The following is an 18,407-nucleotide window of genomic DNA, read 5'->3' on the forward strand; positions in this document are numbered from 1 at the left end:
GCAGGTGTACAGCATGTCCTGTGCAATTGTTTTTTTGTTTTGTTTTTTAAATTTAAATTAGTTGGGTACAAAGCATCATGCATATTAGAACTGCCATTGAGCCTTTTGACCTATGAATTGTATCCAGGCAAAAAAACAAACAAAAAAAAACGTATAATTATAATAATCACATGTAACATTTTTGATGCAGATAGAGGAGAATTTTTCTTTGCCTACTTTCTGCTGTGAGACTATTTTCTGTCCTTTAGACAATGTTTGGTAGAAGTTATGAGTTGTTTACGGATTTTGTTCTTGATATTTAGCATTTTTCATACATTTTTTTTTTTGTTCTTTTATCAGATTGCATACAGTCAGAGACATTCCTGGTTGTGGACCTGTTTTGTTTTGGTCCAGCTTCACCACTAAGATAAGAAACCCCTTGAGACAGGCTGACTTGTATAGTCTACCTTGAATTAAGTCGTATTTTAGCAACATTTATGAAGGAGAAACATGTACATACAATTTTGAAGCTAGAAGTGTAATTGTGGCTGTGAGATCTTTGTTTGGCAAATTGATGTAATAGGACAAATAGGAGGCCTGATGCTGTCTCATTCCCTCAGAACTGGTGGTACAGATAATCTAAGGGCCTGTTCAGACATTGCATTAAGATGCGATCTGGGTTATCCGATCGCAAGTGGCCAGCTTTTGTATTCAGACCTTGCATTAAGATCTGATCGCAGTTAGGGTAAAAACCAGAATTTTTCAAAACACTGCAGCACACAAGGCTGTTTTACCCCAGCCTGTCGTCGATAGACATGCTGCGGCCTGAAATGAGAGATGCCATGGAGTCAGTAATTCATTGCCAGTTGAAACTTCTCTGTAACCAAGTTCTATTTGAATGTGTGAAGCCATCTAACAAAACTGTGCTGTATCATTTGAACATTTGAGCGGGCTAGTACGGTTTAAATTTCAGATATTTAACAAGCGGACATAAGGTGTTTCCTAGATGAGTGTCTGCACACCACAGGCATCGGATTTTGACATTGCATTGGTGTAAATTGCGTACTTGAACACGGCTGCTTTCCAAACTAGTTGTTAGGTATATATGAGCAGAAGTCGTATGTACAGTACCTGGATTTAACTGAGATTCAGAAGGCTAGCAGATAGATGTGAAAACAAGAACCTTCACCTTCTACATATGTACACAATTCTGTACTGTGCAACATCCACGTTAAATAACACTGAGAAAAATATATTCACTTAAGCCAGATTTGATGAATATATTTTGTGTTTTATTGCCTGAATATGTCCTCCACTGCTAGGCCTTTCTGCTCAGCGGTTGCCGTTGCTGGGGGCCTGATAGTCACATGGAACACAAAACCTGACAGCAGAGTCCATATTCAAATCCTCCTACAAACAGATGTACGCTAACAGGAGCTTTTTATAGGTTGTTTTTGGTGCGAATTTTCCCTTCATGAGCCCAACAGGGAGTTGCCGTTGCTGCAGTCATCTTGGCTAATTATTGCTCTTCCTTGCACCTTGTAGCAATGTACAACCAAGGTTTACACCACAGACGAGACAAAAAAAATGAAGGTACTTTGTTGTTTATTCATTCATTCATTCTATAACGCAGAATAAAGGAATAATGTAAAAAAAATGTAATTTGATAAAAATGTATTGTGGCTTGCCACATGCACAGATAAGAGAAGTCAAATTGGAGGCCAGTGAGAAAATACAGAGTAACTGTTTACGACAAGCGCCCAGAAATCACAGGAAAAAAAGAAAATATAGAAGCTTTAATAAAAACACTGAGCTTTAAGCTTTAAATATATTTCTTATCATCCTTTACACACAAATTACAGCTACTGCTTGTCTTTGGGTGCACGCTTTTATTTGTGCACGTCACAAATTTCAATAACTATACCAGATGTCGTCTTAATGTTGCTAACCTTTTCTAGGAATAAAAACATTCAAAGATGTGTGAAAATCCTTTGCTAAACATATTCTAAAAAAAAAAAAAAAAAAAAAGCGTAACAATACTTGTGACAGCTATAGACCTTTTGCCCCTGTTTGCCTTAACTGAAAAGTGGAATCAATCCTATACACACTGTCTCCAATCGCTTGTTTACGCAGTAGTTTCACATAAAAGAAGCTGACGTCTGTCCACCAGGAGACAGCAGAGTGACAGAGATATTAGCGTTCCTCCAAGCAATAATTCTCTAAACACCAGTGACTGAGAGCACAGTGGTATACATAAGGGAGGAATTAGGTTACAAAACAAAGGATCTGCAGCTTGGGGAGCAGTTAACACCATGTAAACACTGAGCTACTGGGGACTGATGAGACAAGTCAAGTTGAGAATGAGTCCACATTTGGTGACATATTAGAGGTTATGTGGGTAATATGTGTGTGTATGAGTATGTGTGTGTGTGTGTGTGTGTGTGTGTTGGGTATGCAGAAGCAGGTTCACAAGTCCTTAAGGGGTCATCATTTCTGGAGAAGAAAAGAAAAAGAAAAAAAAGAAGGTTGTCTCCGCTTTGAGCAATATTTACTAGAAGTGATACGGGGTGTGGGTGACCCAGTTTGATGTCTGATCCTTGGTGCGCTTGGCAGAGCTGTGGGTGGTGAACAAGGATTTGAAAGCCTCTGACTTCTCCTCCATTTTCTGGATGGACCTCTTGGTGGTGGAGGATGTCAAAGACTTGGCGCCTTTGGAGGAGCCGGCAGCTCCAGAAGGTCCGGCAACAGCTTGGTGGTAGAATGAGAAATAACAACAAAAAAAACAAAAACAGATTCATTAGATTTTGATGGTTATTTGAAAAAGCTTTGATCACATTTAGTTTGATAATGCTCTATGCTACTACAACTCTAAAGCAAGAGATGTAATTGTAGTATGATTAAAGACTGAGGTTGAATGAGCATTTGAGTTTATATTTAATGTGTGTAGTATTCAACCTGCAGTTCCTGGATTGGCCACTTGAGGCCAGCTGTGAAACGTTCTACTCTGAAGCAGAAATAAAGATGTTTTAAAGATTTAAGGGTGCCCTTAAATGAAGGCAACAGGACTTGTTTGAGTTTTCTCGAGGACATATGTCGGTGGAGGTTTCATCCTGGTCATGGTACAGCACAAAAAAACAAGCTGGAACAAGGGCAACTGAGCTTCCAGTTTCGTTTTGACACTCATCCAAGTAGATTATTCAGGGAAGTATAAACAGGAACATCTGTGGTTGTTGATTATCAGAAACCCGCATGACTAGTGTCTGTTAACGGTCTTTAACATCGTCCTGTCGGAGGGTTTCACCACTTATCCAAGTGGCTTCTTCAGTGCTGAATGACTGGATTTTGGTCAGGTGTGTGGCTGCTTTGAGTTACAGGGCACTGCCTCCAGAGACCACAGGAGACCTCGTCTGCCTTGGAATCCATTGTTGGACTAGCTGTGTACTTTTCAGGAAACCCCTCAGTGACATCTTGCATGGTTTGTCCATCTTTACATACTATTCATGCTTCAAAACCAAACGGCTTACCAAAGTATTTGTCTAATTTGTGTTTTTGAAAGTTTAAGGTATTCATGAAGGCAATGAGGATATTACCCAGCTGATTGTATGAACAACGAGCACATTTAAAACAGTTCTTAGAACTGACTGATAGTTTGCATTGTAGGGATTCCACAACAAAGAACCAAGTAAGGTTTTGTCTAAAAGCAAAAAAGCATTATCACTTGCCACAAAGGAACCCGACTCTGGTGGCGTATGTATTTAGGAGAGCTACAGGAAGTGTGGTTCTCTACCTGGCTGGCCGCTTTCATCTCCATTTTGCAGAGAGCTCGTTCCTGCTACATCCACTGGTGTCGACTTTGTGTCTTCTGTAGGGAAAAATAATGCAATTATCTGTGGTTTACTTCATTTCTTGCCCATTACCAGCCATGACAGGGTGGAACACCCTTGATATTGTGAAATGCTCAAAAAAGATAAGAGAGCATAACTAATCAAATATGAACTCAAGAAATATGTAATAAGCTACTCTATCCTCCACCACTGCATCCTGTACATGGGCGGGAGAGTGTGTGGCCTTTAACACAATGGCAAACCGACAAGCATTGTTTCAGCTTAATAGTGAAACAAAACATTACTTACTTTTATATTCACACAGTTTTATACTAACAGGAAAAGGAAGGAGTGCACTTTGGATTTAAGTAAAGCAAATAAACTTCATGTCTTTCTCAGCCAACTCCTGTTTGTCAAGGAGAACTAAACAGGAAACCACACCAATGCTACGTGAGGACACATAACAGTGCAGGTCTCTGATCTAAGCCTCATAAACAGAGGGGGAGCCTGTAAAACCACCATACCTGTACCAGTATGGCTCTTATTGGATGTCTTTGCTTGTTTATGTGGCTCAGGAGAGAAAATGAATGCTGGGATTAGTAATAGACACGCATTAGATCTTCAGCTCTATGACTAATCCATAACAGTTCCGCTAAGTCATTGGTTACTTCATGATAGATGTCTATTTTCCATAAAAGGATAAATGACTCACCAAAAATACCCATGTTTTCGTCAGATTTCCAAAAACTGGTATGAGTAAATTTAGTTTTAATTTAGAATAACATATTGGACACACCACATTATGCAACAGGGACAAGACTCATGGGAGTACAAAAAAAATGTGTGTTCTGCTGGTACTGGTACAGTGCTTTATATAGCAGAGGTTGGGTCAACTCACTTCAAACAAAAGCAGCTTCTACTTACAAAAACATTCATACGCTGTTAGGAGCTAAAGTATTAACGTGAGTTCGCAAAGAAAGGAGCCAGAATCCAGATGACTTATCATAAACTTCTCAGTAAACATTTGAATACACCAACTACTACTCTACAGCACATTCAAAACATTATCCAAATGAGGATGTACCATTGCTGGTGGCTGGTTAGCTGCTTGGTCTTACTTATGTAAATGTTGAACACACTGGTCTCAATTATAATGCCCAAGCTTTGCACAAACCTTTTGATTCCGACGGCGTGGACACAGACTCAGCTGCTTTGCTCTTCTTTGATTTCTAAAACAGAGGCATGGTAATCATTACAAAGCCGACAAAATCACTGAGCCTGATGTATCGCTAACCAATAACCAAACACAGTAGACCAGAGAAGTATATTATTCAAGCCTCACAATCCACTGTACCATTTCATCATCCAACATTAGTTAAAATTAAATCCTACCTTGGTTTTGGCTTTGGCCCGCCTCTCTTCCATCCTTTCCCTCAGCTTCTCCACCTCTTCCTTAGTGCCATTGAGCACAACAAGATCCTCGTATTTAAACGGTTCCCCACACTAAAACAGAAACATCACATTCCAGATAAGACTGAAAAAAAAAAAAAAGGTTTCTGGGAAATGTAAAGGCAGTTCATATTTAGATGTAATTAGATGTAATGCTATATTTCAGCGTGCGACTGGAAAACACATTAAACGTAATGTAAGACTTTTCCCTGCCCCCTACAATCAAACATAAATTTCAAAAAAATATGTTTGGAGATTCAAGGTAAATGGTTGAATGAACCCTGCTCTAACAGGGTTCTGGTCAACTACAGGTAAGGATATAACGAGCTGCTTTGTCATGCAAAGCAATGGTTTGTTTATCCTGCCTGATGGGTTAGTTTTTAAAAAAAATTGTTTGTGAGGTATCTGTGGCAGGGATTAGGTAGGCTGACAAAGCATACAGTAAAATAAATCAGGCCCTTTTATAAAGGCAACTGCATATTCTTTTTACAGTGAAAATGAAATATGCAAACAAAACACTCGGCTCACAGGTCAACACACATATGAGAGATCAACATCTAAAACTATTTCTCTGCCACATCACTGCATTTTTAACTGTATTTGCATGCAGGCTGCAGTAGGTTGACAATGGAAAACAAAACCAAACAATAAAAGGGAGACAAGCAAATTCATTCAGTCAGACACGCATACATCAATGAGTGACTATGGCTAAGGATGCTGTAACCAAGTCCACAGCTTGACCCTTGAAACTTTCAGACTATATTAGTTGGTTATACGAAATCAAAAGTTCACTTGTTTGCTGCAGACTTCATACATTTTTTGCAGATCATTTGATCATCTGATAGATGTCACCAGCAGCATTTCAGTCATCCTCACTGGCAAAAACCTAAAGCCCAGCCAATAAACAAAGCTCCATTTAAGACAGGCTGACCTAAGGAAGGATGTCAGAAATCTTCAATGCACAATTTAGTGTATTACTAAAATCACACAGCGGCATTACAGTTTCATAATAGCAGGAGAACACACCCAGATTAAAAAAAACCCACAAATATTACACCCGTGAGCAACCAGCAGGGGATCTATTGTGTGGTCGTAATGCAGACTCAGTGGGTGTGAACACCAGCCATGTGCTCTGTTCAACACAAGAGGGATAATCTCAGAAGCTGACCAAGCAGCAAACAACCTCTGTGCGTGCTGCTCTGAAGTCAGTCACTCTGCTGTTGCCATTACCACAAATGACACAGACCGACAGTGAGCCACACGCCTTGTCATTACGTTGGTGAGCAAATCAGCCAGAATCTTGTTTTCGGCAGTTACCCAACGACTTGATGACGAGAAGGTGAACAAGACAAGGCAACATTGTGGATAATTAGTTACGTGCACCTTTAAGTGGACATATTTGGAATTTAACTGGAAATAGCCTGAAGTGATTCGAGGGAAAAGAAGGAAAAGCAAGAGGACAAAAAAAAAGAGAGATGCAACGCACCAGTGAGTAGGAAACTGCATGGGGGAGGAGAGTGGAAAAAGGAGAGCGAGTGTGTGTGTGTGTGAGATGCAAGTATGTTTTTGTGTGTCAGGTGTGTGATTGGGTGTTACTGCTGGTAACCAAGCAGGGACGGATCTCGTCTCTTGGGGATGTGAGGGGAGCGACTGAGCACAACTGGAGAAGGAAAAAAAAAACACGTAGACATTCGCAAAACACTGTGCCTCACTCAGACTTGATCTCAAGCTCTGAGAAAGCAGCCTTTCTGCCAGGACACAGCAACGCGGTCGAACCGAACCTAGAGCAAAACATAGAAGATACTGCTGCTGCTCCTGCTGTTGCTGATGATGGAGTCCGTGAAAATTACTACCGTTCCCCGATGGACTCTGGAGGGATTCTGTTAACCGAGCTCATAGCGGCTGTTTCGGTAACAACCAAATAGGAGCCGATGTATAAACTATTACATCTTCACCTGTGGACTATAGACAGAAGCTGTCTCAAAGGTAACTGGCTAACCTTGACCCGTCTTTGGCATATACTTTTACATACGCTATTTGCATGTTTGTGTGTCTTCATATGTGTTGCACCGGCATACGTTTTAGATCTTTGATCAAGATAGCTGATAAGAATGACAGGCAAACATTATCTCAAAATGAATGTTAGGAACACCAAGTGACCTAGAAAATCTGTCTACAGACATTGAGAGCTATTCTTTATTTACAGCCTAAATGGGAGTTGTTGTTTTTTCACTCCGTTTCCAAAAAAGGAAAGGATTGTGAGGGGAGAATCTCAACACAGATCAAACATACACATTTCAGCGGAACCCCATATCAGTATTTTTATCCATGACACAGTTCTCAACATGGTTTCAACATCTGGGGGTTTCCGAGAGAAAACATGTCACCGATATGTAAAAAAAAACTTCTCTTTTCTCTTGGGTACTTTTTGCCTCTTGTCTAGTTTGTTCCATGACAAAGAAGGATCTCCAGCATTTTTATTTTAATTTAATCAAAACTGAACTACAATATCAATATCGCACACCCGAAAGGGCAAACTGTGGAAAACTTATCTAACATCTAAAAAGAAAGCAAGCTTGAGGTCTTCTATTAAATGGCTACGCTATACAACTTCTACCCGTTACAAATAATCAAACATATACAGTATATCGCCAAACTGACAGCTTGTGTCAAATGGGTAGTGGAAAGAAACAAAAGGGTTGAGATGTCTTAAGAATGTCTTTTGACAGGGTCATTGTCAAATAGAGGCCTTATTTACATGGAATAAATCTATAAAGACTTCAGTATCAAGAGTACAACGTTTTTACTATGTTTCAAAAGTACAGACAAATGCCTCTTTACCCAATTCTACTGGACATTAAAATGAACAATATTGTATAAGGATAATAATAATTTGATAATATACACCCCAGCGATAGATTTGTCCAGGGTGTTCCCCACCTCTCGCCCAATGACAGCTAGGATAGTCTCCAGCCCCCCTGCGACCCTCTAGAGGACAAGCAGTTACACACATTTACGAAGGTACCGACCTTTTCCCAACTTCTAGACAGTCTGCTTGTGTATTCTTCTATCTCCCAAAATGTTGCTTGTTTACTTACTGCTATCTGTTGTACCTTGTACGTGTAGATCCCTGTGAATTCCAGTGATTGTCCAGATGATCGGTTAAGGCTTGTTCAATAAGTCTCAACTGCTTTCATGATTGCTTACAAGTATTTTCAACTGTAATTAATCAAGCTTTATGTTTGAAGTAAAATAGCTTTTGATTGAAAACACATTGATCTATCCATATACATTATATTAAATCAAGAGCAACAGTCGGGAAGTTTCACACGGCAAATTTATACGTAGCGCATTTTCTATTGAGCAAACCATCCTTTTCTGTCTAATATATGTTCCTATCAGGAATGTATGTATTTCAAATAAAAACCTTGATGACTGCATTTAAAGAGTTCTAAAGCTCTATGCACTGCCATCTATCAAATATGGCTGAATAGTTTTCTTTTATTGGTTTTATTTTTCGTTGGTATGGATGGGATGTAGTGTCAGAATAGCTTCCTAGAGCATTACTCTAGCATTATTATAAAAATACACTGTACTGAGTTATGTTAAAATGTCATATACTTGTGCAATACCATATCATATAACTATATGAGAAACAGGAGGCAGAGACAATGTGTCGCCAGCTAAAATAGCACGGCTTAGATGACAGTTATTAATAGAGTAGATCTGGTACACTAAACTAGTAAAATCAATTATATATCAATTAGACGTAACCCACATACTTAACCCTATTTAATACTCCTCAGGGGTCTGAGACCCTTCTGCAAATAACCAAACTGGATGTCTCTATTGCAGGAACTTTATCTGTGGTGGTGGTGCTGGCAGACTACAGAAAAACTGGGATATTATGCGCAGACTTGAAGGGACAAAATGCAGCTTCCTCTGGTGTCTGGTGATGAGTATTGCTATCTGTTCATTCATTTATTTGAAGACTAGAATGCCAACTGAGTTGAAGCCCCTACAGGTTTCAAGTTGCAGACCCTTCTCCCCTGAATGTAAAGCTTTTCTGCCCGGCACGGAGAAAGGAGAAGAATGGCACCGTCGTGATTGCCAGGTACATCAAATTCACTCTGTTAAATTTATTTAACTCTACAAAAAACAAAAGGTTAAATAAAAGCAAGACTTCCAAGTATTTTAGAGAAAGTATTTACAATATTTTGTTCAGTATGTTTGCAAAAATAGGATCTACAAGAATCTGCAGTGGCAACATGGTAAAATAAAGTAAAAAAAAAAAAAAAAAAAAAGAAATTAAGATGAGCAAGTAACCGTCTATATACATGAATACAGATTCTAAAAATTAAGAATAAAAGCGTTTTGTTTTGGTTTTTTTTTTTTTATAAACAGCAGCTGTGTTAATGTATCTTTTGTTCTGTCCACAGGTGGAAAAATATATTCTGAACAGCCGTCTGCAGTGTCCTAATTTGACAAGAGACCTACACTTTATCACAAGACCTCTGAGTCGTGAGGAGGAGGACTACCCTTTAGCCTTTATTATAACTGTTCACAAAGAGCTGGAGCTTTTTGTGCGCCTACTGAGGGCCATTTACATGCCACAAAATGTCTACTGCATTCACGTGGATGCTAAGGCTCCATGGGAGTACCAGGCGGCCGTACGAAAGCTAGTCGGCTGCTTTCAAAATACCTTCCTCTCAAGCCAGAGTGAGATAGTGACTTATGCTGGGTTTTCTCGCCTGCAAGCGGATTTGAACTGCATGAAAGATCTAGCGAAGTCCAAGATACGCTGGAGGAAGGTGGTGAATCTGTGTGGACAGGATTTCCCTGTCAAGAGCAACCTGGAACTGGTGCAGTACATGAAAAGCAAAGAGTGGAGGGACAGAAATATGACGCCAGGGGTAAAGCAGCCAGCATCTATGAGGAGCAGGACACGACTACAGCACAGGGAGATCATCGGGTCACATGTTGCTCGGAAAGGATTTGGACAGACGAAAGGCCCTTCGCCACACAACCTTCAAATTTATTTTGGAACAGCTTACTATGCTCTCACAAGGGATTTTGTAGACTTTGTTCTTAAAAGCCGAATAGCCAATGACCTCTTGGAATGGTCCAAAGACACATTCAGTCCGGATGAACACTTCTGGGTGACCCTCAACCACCTCAAAGGTAAAGTGCAGGTTTTAAAAAGGTACAAAGACAAGCAACTATTTCCTGCTACTGCTGACTAACCCTTTTTCTGCGACACAAAGCCTGCTATAGAACTATTAATTATTAACAGTGTGATTATGATGTTTAAACAAAAAGAGACAATCAATGCAACAAGGTTAAACCAGATCAAACAGCATGTCGGACCAATTTTTTTTTTACATTGGCTTGTTGACTGTGCTTTTATGGCACCACTAAGAATTTCAAGCTTTCACGGCCAATGCCACCAAAAACAGGGAAATTGTAAGAAATCAGACCCGAGTAAATACATTTTTCAAACGGCACATTCTTGTGGGAGTCAAATTTCCATTTGAATTCAAAAATGAGAGAAACTGATAACAGTGCCACCGATAGAATAGACAAACAATAGAATCCAGAGTCCTGGGTTGCCCTTAATGCGAGTTACAGTATGACTGGGGCCAATCCAAAAAGCAAGATCACATCCACAGTTTGTATGTGCATTTGTAATGTGTGCATTAACATTAAGGTAAAAAGGTTGCTGTATTGATAAAAGCAGAGCGTGTGATCTCACAAAACTTGCAAGAATCCAGGTACCTCACAAGATAAAACCCCTGCTCCCTGTTTTTTTTTTCTCATTAAATACATGCTTTAATATATATCTCTGCTTTATGCCTGTGTAGTGTGCTTGTTGATGTCATTTGGGGCGGACGGTAGAAAGAGAACTCTAGAACTAACAGTGGTTCTAACCACAGTTGCACGGGGGAATTTTTTGCTCTCTGTTTTTTTTTGACAAACCAACATCCGCTGAACCTTCCCCACTTCCGATAAAGAGCACTAACACTTTCCTAACCTTCCACAGCATTGTTGGAGAAGCCTCAAACAGGGCTATACTATTCAATTAAGTCACACAATAATGATTAATTTGGCCCCATTTTATGTTTGAAGAAGCTCCAGGCAGCCACGTTGATGGAGATTGGGAAGGAGATATCCGGGCAATCAAGTGGAGGGATCAAGAAGGACGTACGCACAATGGTTGCAAAGGTACAGTACAGAAGAGTATGCAAGGATTGATACTGCACCACAGATTAACTTCCTTTGATCGTGTTCACCTGAGCACTGCTAATTCCAGGTATTTTGGAAATGTCAATGCAGCATTTCAAATCTAAAAATTGTCATTTTTCTTAACATTATCCTTTTCTTTTCTAGTCCTTGTTTTAAGTTATGTTTGCATCTCTTGCTGCAGACAGGATTACTGGCCAACTGCGAACCAAGATCTACTTGATACCATAGATTTATCTCATATAGCATACATCCCAACAGGTTCAAGAGTTTTTAAAAAGTTTTGAACTAACAATAATGTAATATACACATACATCTACAAGCCCACAATCCTACCAACAAACACACAGCATCATGAAAGCTTTAATGTTCACAAGTGAGGCCTAATGCATAATAACCTGTTCCTCTAAAATTGCTGTCATTTCCCAGGGTATTACGTACGAGACATCTGTATCTACGGAATTCAAGATCTGCCGTGGATCATCAATAAGAACAGCATGTTTGCCAATAAGTTTGAGAGTAATACTTTCCCTGAGGCACTAGACTGCCTGGAGCAGTGGCACAGGAACAAAGTGCTGAACCAGACAGCTGTTCCCATAGAATCATCATGGCTGCTGGCCACATGGAGAAGCTCAAACAGCAGCAGCAGCAGCAACAACAGCAGCTACTTCGACAGCAATGCTGGAGCATGAAGTTGCTGTCGGGATACATGTGGGTCATTTTACCATTCCGTGGCTTTCTATGTCAAAATGTGAAGAGGTGAATGCTGTGAGCTGCTACTGTGTTTATCTATTTATGACTGAAAAGTAGCTGTTTTTTATGACAAGATTGTGTAATGTAGTCGTCTCAATGAAAGTCCATTGGTATTTACACTAAGTATTTAATAAACTATAGATTAAATATATCTAATTATTCAATATTGTTCAGCATGTTGTACAGTTTAAAAGAAACATGTTTTTTTCTTATTTAATGATTTAGTGGCAGGTGTAGACAAATAAATAAAATTATCATGAACAAAAAACTCAAGACTTGTTTTCTCTTCATAAAACAAAGAAAAACTTGCTTTGTTAAATTAGGTAGAGGTTAGAAATTAGCCTAGATTGACATTTGGATGTGTGCAGGGTAAAGCTGGGCAGAAACCTGTATGTTTCATATTTCTCACACAAATAATCAAGGTGAATCCACACAAAGTGAATAATGAACCACTAGTAGCACTGAAAACAGATGTGTGATCATGCCATTTCAAGGTACATGTTGGATATTAAATAACAACCTAAAAGTCTAAATGCACTAAAATAAAGTAAGAAAATAAAGGAATATGGCTCAGAGGCCTACCCAGTAGTTTCAAATTAATTTGATCAGTCCTTCACATTCTCAATTACTGGATAAGAGATGCAAATGTGAACTTCTGAGTGCAAAGAAAAGTGAAAACCTGAATGAATATCACTTCTTACAGAAGCAGTGCAAAAAACCTAATAAAACTTTTATTCTGGGAGTTAAACATAACTATGGTTCATACAGCTTAACCAGTTTTAGGGATTTTGCTTTGAAATGTGAAGTCAAACAACTACATATTCTTACATGTTCACCAAACTTGTAAACCACTGCCAAATTCTTAGTGGCTCTAGAGCAAGGGTGTCTAACTCATTTTTGTTCAGCCCAGTTTGATGTCAAGGGGGCCAGACCAATAGCGTATTTACCTACAAATAACGACAACTCCAAATGTTTCCCTTTGTTTTAGTGCAAAGAAGAACATTATGAAAATGTTTACATTTAATGACATTTAATTTCTTAAGAAAAAGAAATGCAATTTCTGTTTAGTTCTAGGTCTCAGTGTTGTGTTATGTCCACAACTCTTACTAAATCTGTGTGAACCCTAGGAATAGCAATTACTTTTATTGGAAAAATTGCAGTTAATGTCTTCAATGTAATTTTTGCACTTCGCAAATTCATCCTGTGGGCCAGATTAGACCCTCTGGTGGGACAGTTTTGGCCCCCGGGCCGTATGTTTCACACGTATGCTCTAGAGACTCAGTTTCCCACGGGTGGTGACTTTCCTTGTGGCTAAACAACAGATCTCATACTCATCTGTGATGCTTCTGCTTGTTCGAAAAATACCACAACAGTGCTCTGCTGCTAACCCTAATCCAAACCCATGCGTGAGAAACACTGAGCATAGTTTTGAAGCTACTTAAACTTGAGGCTCAAAATAGGTTTTAGGCCTTTTTCTGTGACATCCCCATGTGGCTCCAAATTGGGTCGCTCTTGAAAACATCTTGAAAAGAGAAACAGTCAAGCTAAATATGGGCAATATATATACTTTGTAGAATGGATGCCCCAATTAATTCTCTGCCTCTGATGCGATCCCGATGGTTGAATATTGAATACAGGCTGATTCGACTACCGGTCGCCCTACCCTGGTGATACATAAAGGCTTTTCTGATGTTACTAGTATTCCTCTAGATCACATGTGCGCTGTGAAACTGTAATACGACAAACTTCAAAATCAATGCAGGCCTATATGCTTGACAGTTGAATAGCTCTGCAATGTATTAAAATCAATGCCTCATTTCACAACAGTAGAGCCTTCTTTGTTGTGCCAAATAAATAAAAAGTAAAGAAACTAAAGATAAATATGCACTAAAAAAAAGAGAATGTTCACTTCACTTAGAGCTGGATGGTTTTAGCAAAATAAACAATCAGCTAACAAACTTTAATAGCTCTGTGGTGTATAACTTGAACATCCACACGGTCACAACAAATACTACATCAAGCTGCTTCGATCAGTATTATAAAATTACACAAATCTCTTCTCAGTAATGTAGAACCTGAAACACATACAAAAGACCAGGCTTAGCTACAGGATCAGTCCCATTCAGTCATTTAGAAAACCTGACTGATCTGAACATTCCTACGTTGTAGTAGACTATAGCAGGTCTATTGGCTCAAGACACCTTTTATCAACAAACAAAGATTATTTTTTAAAAGCCAACATTTATAGCTGATTGTAACTTCGGGTTTATGTATCACTAGCTATTTTTTTTTTTTTTTTTTTTTTTTTTTTTTAAAAAACAGTCTAACCGTGATGTTTTCTTTTAAAATACTTTTGGATAGCTGAAGCAATTAATTAAAATATGCAATGTTTTAACACTTCAAAACCTTTTAAATCATTAGGCTTCAGACTTTAAACTCACATTCTTATGCATCTGAGCAACAAACTGCTCACAAGGAAAAACGTCATTTCCAGACCACTATCGCGTTATCTACGTTAGTATCAAGGCTGCATATTTGGAAAGCATTAGCAGAGAGCGCTTGCCATATGTGAATCAACCAAGAAGAATGACCAAGAGGCCCGCTGAAAGAGAACAGTTTAATGGTCGGAAAGATTACAAGAAAATGGAAAAATAGCTTGTAGCTAACAACAGGGGAAACAACCTTAGTCTAGAAATTATTAAATATTGCTCACCTTGTGGCAGATTTCTGTCTTCACCTCCTTCAGGGCCCTGTCAGAAAAGACACAGCCACAGCTCTGCAGGTAACAGAACCTAAAAAGGGAAACAGTTGGATACAATTATTTATTTTTTTTCTGTTGTGTGCCCTCTTTTCTTCTATATGGGGGAGCTTTGACATAGTGGTTTGAGAAGCAGCTATAGCAGCTTATAAGGTACTATAAGAACTTCCCCATGAGAATAATAATAATAATAATAATAATAATAATAATAATAATAATAATAAAGGGTTTATTCTTATTATTTATAAAATGAACTCAAAACCTTTAACTGGATTCTGTTGGCCATGAGGTGTACTGTTTTTTTTCTAAGCTTGTTTGATCTAAACCGTATGAGATTTAATATCATGATATTAAATCTCATCACTGCAGTAATGAGAACATCTTAAGGCTGCCATATGTTTGTGCGGTTAACAAATGAGATGTGTGGAGACAATCTTCAAAACACACAGAGAATCCTTTGGATTATTTTAATTTTATAAAAAAAAAAAAAAAAAAAAAAAAAAAGCAGCTGTCTCTTTATTTATTCTTGGGACCATTGTTTACCTGTGCTTGCCATTCATCTCCAACCCAACAACAGGGCAAATGAACATGCCACAGTGGATGTCCTCATATCTGTCTCCTTTAGTATTTCTTCTCTCTCCCTCCCATTCAGGGTTATCAGTCAAGTTCAGCTCCTTTATATCCTGCACAAGAAGTAGATGGATAGAAATACCGATTTACTGTTTGAAACCAAGAAATAAATGCTGTCCAGCAGGTATCCAGAAACATTTGCATGGGCTCCAGTCTCTGTAAATGTATAAAAGTCCAGCATGGTCCGATGTAATAAATAAGATCACAGTTCTGAAAAACACATGGCTAAATATCTGAGAGTATAACAGTGTCAATATACCTTGATCCCACGGATGTGTACTACAGCCTCAGCGTTGGGTCTCTCAGCCGTCTTATCCAGAAGGTATTCAATGATAGCGTCCTTATTATACAGCCTGAAACACGTGTTTTACAAACATTAGTTGGGTAATTATTATACATTTTTCAAACAAGTGGGTGGCAACATCGATGTGTACACTCGCATCATTAGCCAGCTACAGCTGTACCTAGACACATCTTATTTTCCTAACAATACAAAAATGGCTCTTACCTTCCCAGTTCACATGCAACGATGGGTCGTCTGAGTTTCTCCTGGCTTAAGGCACAGTACTTCCACTTGGCGGCCAGCTCAGCATTTCTATCAACCTGGACATTAACCGAGGTAAGTAAGAGGAGGCCTTATACTCGTACAGTAATGCTAGTTAAGATTAATTAGCTCCCTTTAGCCGAATTAGCATATTAAGATTAACCCAACTGTCCTGTTTGAAAACAAACGCAAATATAATACATAATCATACAGTAAGTACAAAAAAAAAAAACATACTGAAGTAACTGAATTCGCCTCTTAATATTTTTAGCATGCTAATGATTTAACATGTTTAGCACATTAGCGTTAGCAATCGACTGACACGTCCCCAACACGAATACATTTATAAAAGACAAATAACACACCTTCTCTACTTTTTTGGGGCCTTTCACCAGCTCGTGTCTTTTGGGAATCGTACCGCCATCACATCCCATCCTGAAAGCTAAATCTAACCAGTTAGGCTAAAACGTACAAAGCTACTCAGCAGCCAGGAAGTTCCGAGGTTGTAAACAAACAACGAGATCTGCAAAGCTCGCGGGATGTGGCAGTTATATGATGTCGCCCCCTGGTGGTTTGAAAGAATAAAACTTCAGACTCTTCCGTTGTGTTTTGTAGCTCCGGCCACAGCGTGGAAGCATCACCCCAAATATCAGTTCAGACAGCTTCAAGGGGAATGGAGAGCTAGTAGAAAATTGTTATTTCTTCTGAAAAATACAAATACTTAATATTCCGACTTGATAATCCGACAAAAGGATGCTGAAATATGTACATAAGCATAGTGACCTCATTAGTAAGGAACTAAGAATATACAGTACATAGCCTACATATATTTATATATATATATTGTTTATTTGTTTGGTTACAATATTAGAACAATAGAAAGATAAGATAAATGCAAAGTTAGAGGAGAATATAATAAATTATTAAAGAAAAGTATAGGAGAAAAGAACATTTTGTTACTCTAAGCAAAAAAAATATACAATGAACATAAGCAATTAAAAACATTAAAATATTTTTTATAAATTCAATCGCAAGTTTCAGCCACAAAATATGATGAATATATATATTTTTTTTATATATATATATTCTGCACCTTACTCCTTGTACACATAAAAAAAACTTCACTTCCACAGTTCACTTCACTCTTTTACAACCCTGCTCCCATCCATCTAGTAGACATTTGCTGTCAGCCATTAAACCTAGAACTAGTAAGTGACATTAGTCTGGCTTTCAGGCCTGTTGTCAGAGTGGTCTAAAGATGAAAGTTTCCTTGGAAGATAGTTCAATGAGGGCTAATGAGATCTGTTTCCTGTGCCTTGCAGGCTGCAGATTAGTTTACTATCGATGGCGCTGTCCAAGAGCGACCATTAGTTTGGGGAATACCTCAGTGGAGACATCTCTGGCGGCATGACTGATAATCCGTGTGGAAGGGAAAACTCCGTAATAACACAGCACTGGACTTCATTTTGGCCGAGAAAAATAGATCCCAACCTCTTTACCCTCACCACACGCAAGCCGCTACACGAGGTTCCCAAAATGCAGCAGAATGAACAAATATAAACACAGAAACATTTCTCCATTTGGTCTGTCGGTTCGATTGGTTCTTCCTGTAATTTATAAATTGCGTTATGTGTCTTATTGAATTTCCCCCCTTTCTCACACAGAGCTAAATGTTTAGTATGGATTTTCATTAGAGGCAATGGAGTGAAAGCTCTGTTAGCAAACTATCTTTGAGAGAGTACAGTGCCCCAAGCTGATAGTGGAGACTAACACCTCAGGAACACACAATGCACAATGGCTGCTGGTGGACAAAAGAGAACTAGAGCAATGATCTTTTATCCCTATCTTGTATGTTTTGCTGCAGAGCCAGATAGAGTTCTTTTGCTGCCTTATATTTAATTGACTTACCTGACAATAAAATAAAATAAAAAGCAACATTAAATACTGAATATTTGTGTTATAAATCTACTTTAAGCACTAATTTCCGAACAGCTTGAAGATTGAAAGATGAAGATGAAATTTGACACTTAAAAACAGCGTGTTTGTATTTCATGAAACTTTTACATGATGAGATTTTGGACTAATTGATTTCTGTTAATTGCCCAAGTACTGTAGTGGCTAGTAGCTGTAATCACTGTAACGATCACATCCTCTGTACCCAATCCTAACAATCTGCACAGCTGAAATGCATCCTCCTCTTCCCCAAATCGCCCCCTCTGACTGACCTCCC

General features: G+C 38.7%; 2 protein-coding genes across 2 annotated transcripts; one reads left to right on the plus strand and one right to left on the minus strand.

The window, feature by feature from the left end:
* Positions 1-1,962: 1,962 nt before the first annotated feature.
* On the minus strand, positions 1,963-16,699 carry rtf2 (replication termination factor 2). The gene is made up of 9 exons (XM_084542275.1): positions 16,543-16,699; positions 16,142-16,236; positions 15,893-15,986; positions 15,547-15,686; positions 14,959-15,037; positions 5,196-5,306; positions 4,978-5,032; positions 3,767-3,841; positions 1,963-2,727 (listed from the first exon to the last, which is right to left on the minus strand). Exons 1-9 carry the CDS (start codon positions 16,609-16,611, stop codon positions 2,531-2,533), a joined length of 915 nt encoding a protein of 304 aa, XP_084398401.1. The 5' UTR covers positions 16,612-16,699; the 3' UTR covers positions 1,963-2,530.
* Positions 5,313-14,944, plus strand: gcnt7 (glucosaminyl (N-acetyl) transferase family member 7). The gene is made up of 4 exons (XM_084542274.1): positions 5,313-9,366; positions 9,692-10,433; positions 11,379-11,474; positions 11,922-14,944. The coding sequence occupies exons 1-4, from the start codon at positions 9,160-9,162 to the stop codon at positions 12,182-12,184; spliced, it is 1,308 nt and encodes a 435-aa protein (XP_084398400.1). The 5' UTR covers positions 5,313-9,159; the 3' UTR covers positions 12,185-14,944.
* Positions 16,700-18,407: the final 1,708 nt, after the last annotated feature.

The sequence above is a fragment of the Chelon labrosus genome, assembly GCF_963514085.1.
Source record: "Chelon labrosus genome assembly, chromosome: 4".
Taxonomy (NCBI): domain Eukaryota; kingdom Metazoa; phylum Chordata; class Actinopteri; order Mugiliformes; family Mugilidae; genus Chelon; species Chelon labrosus.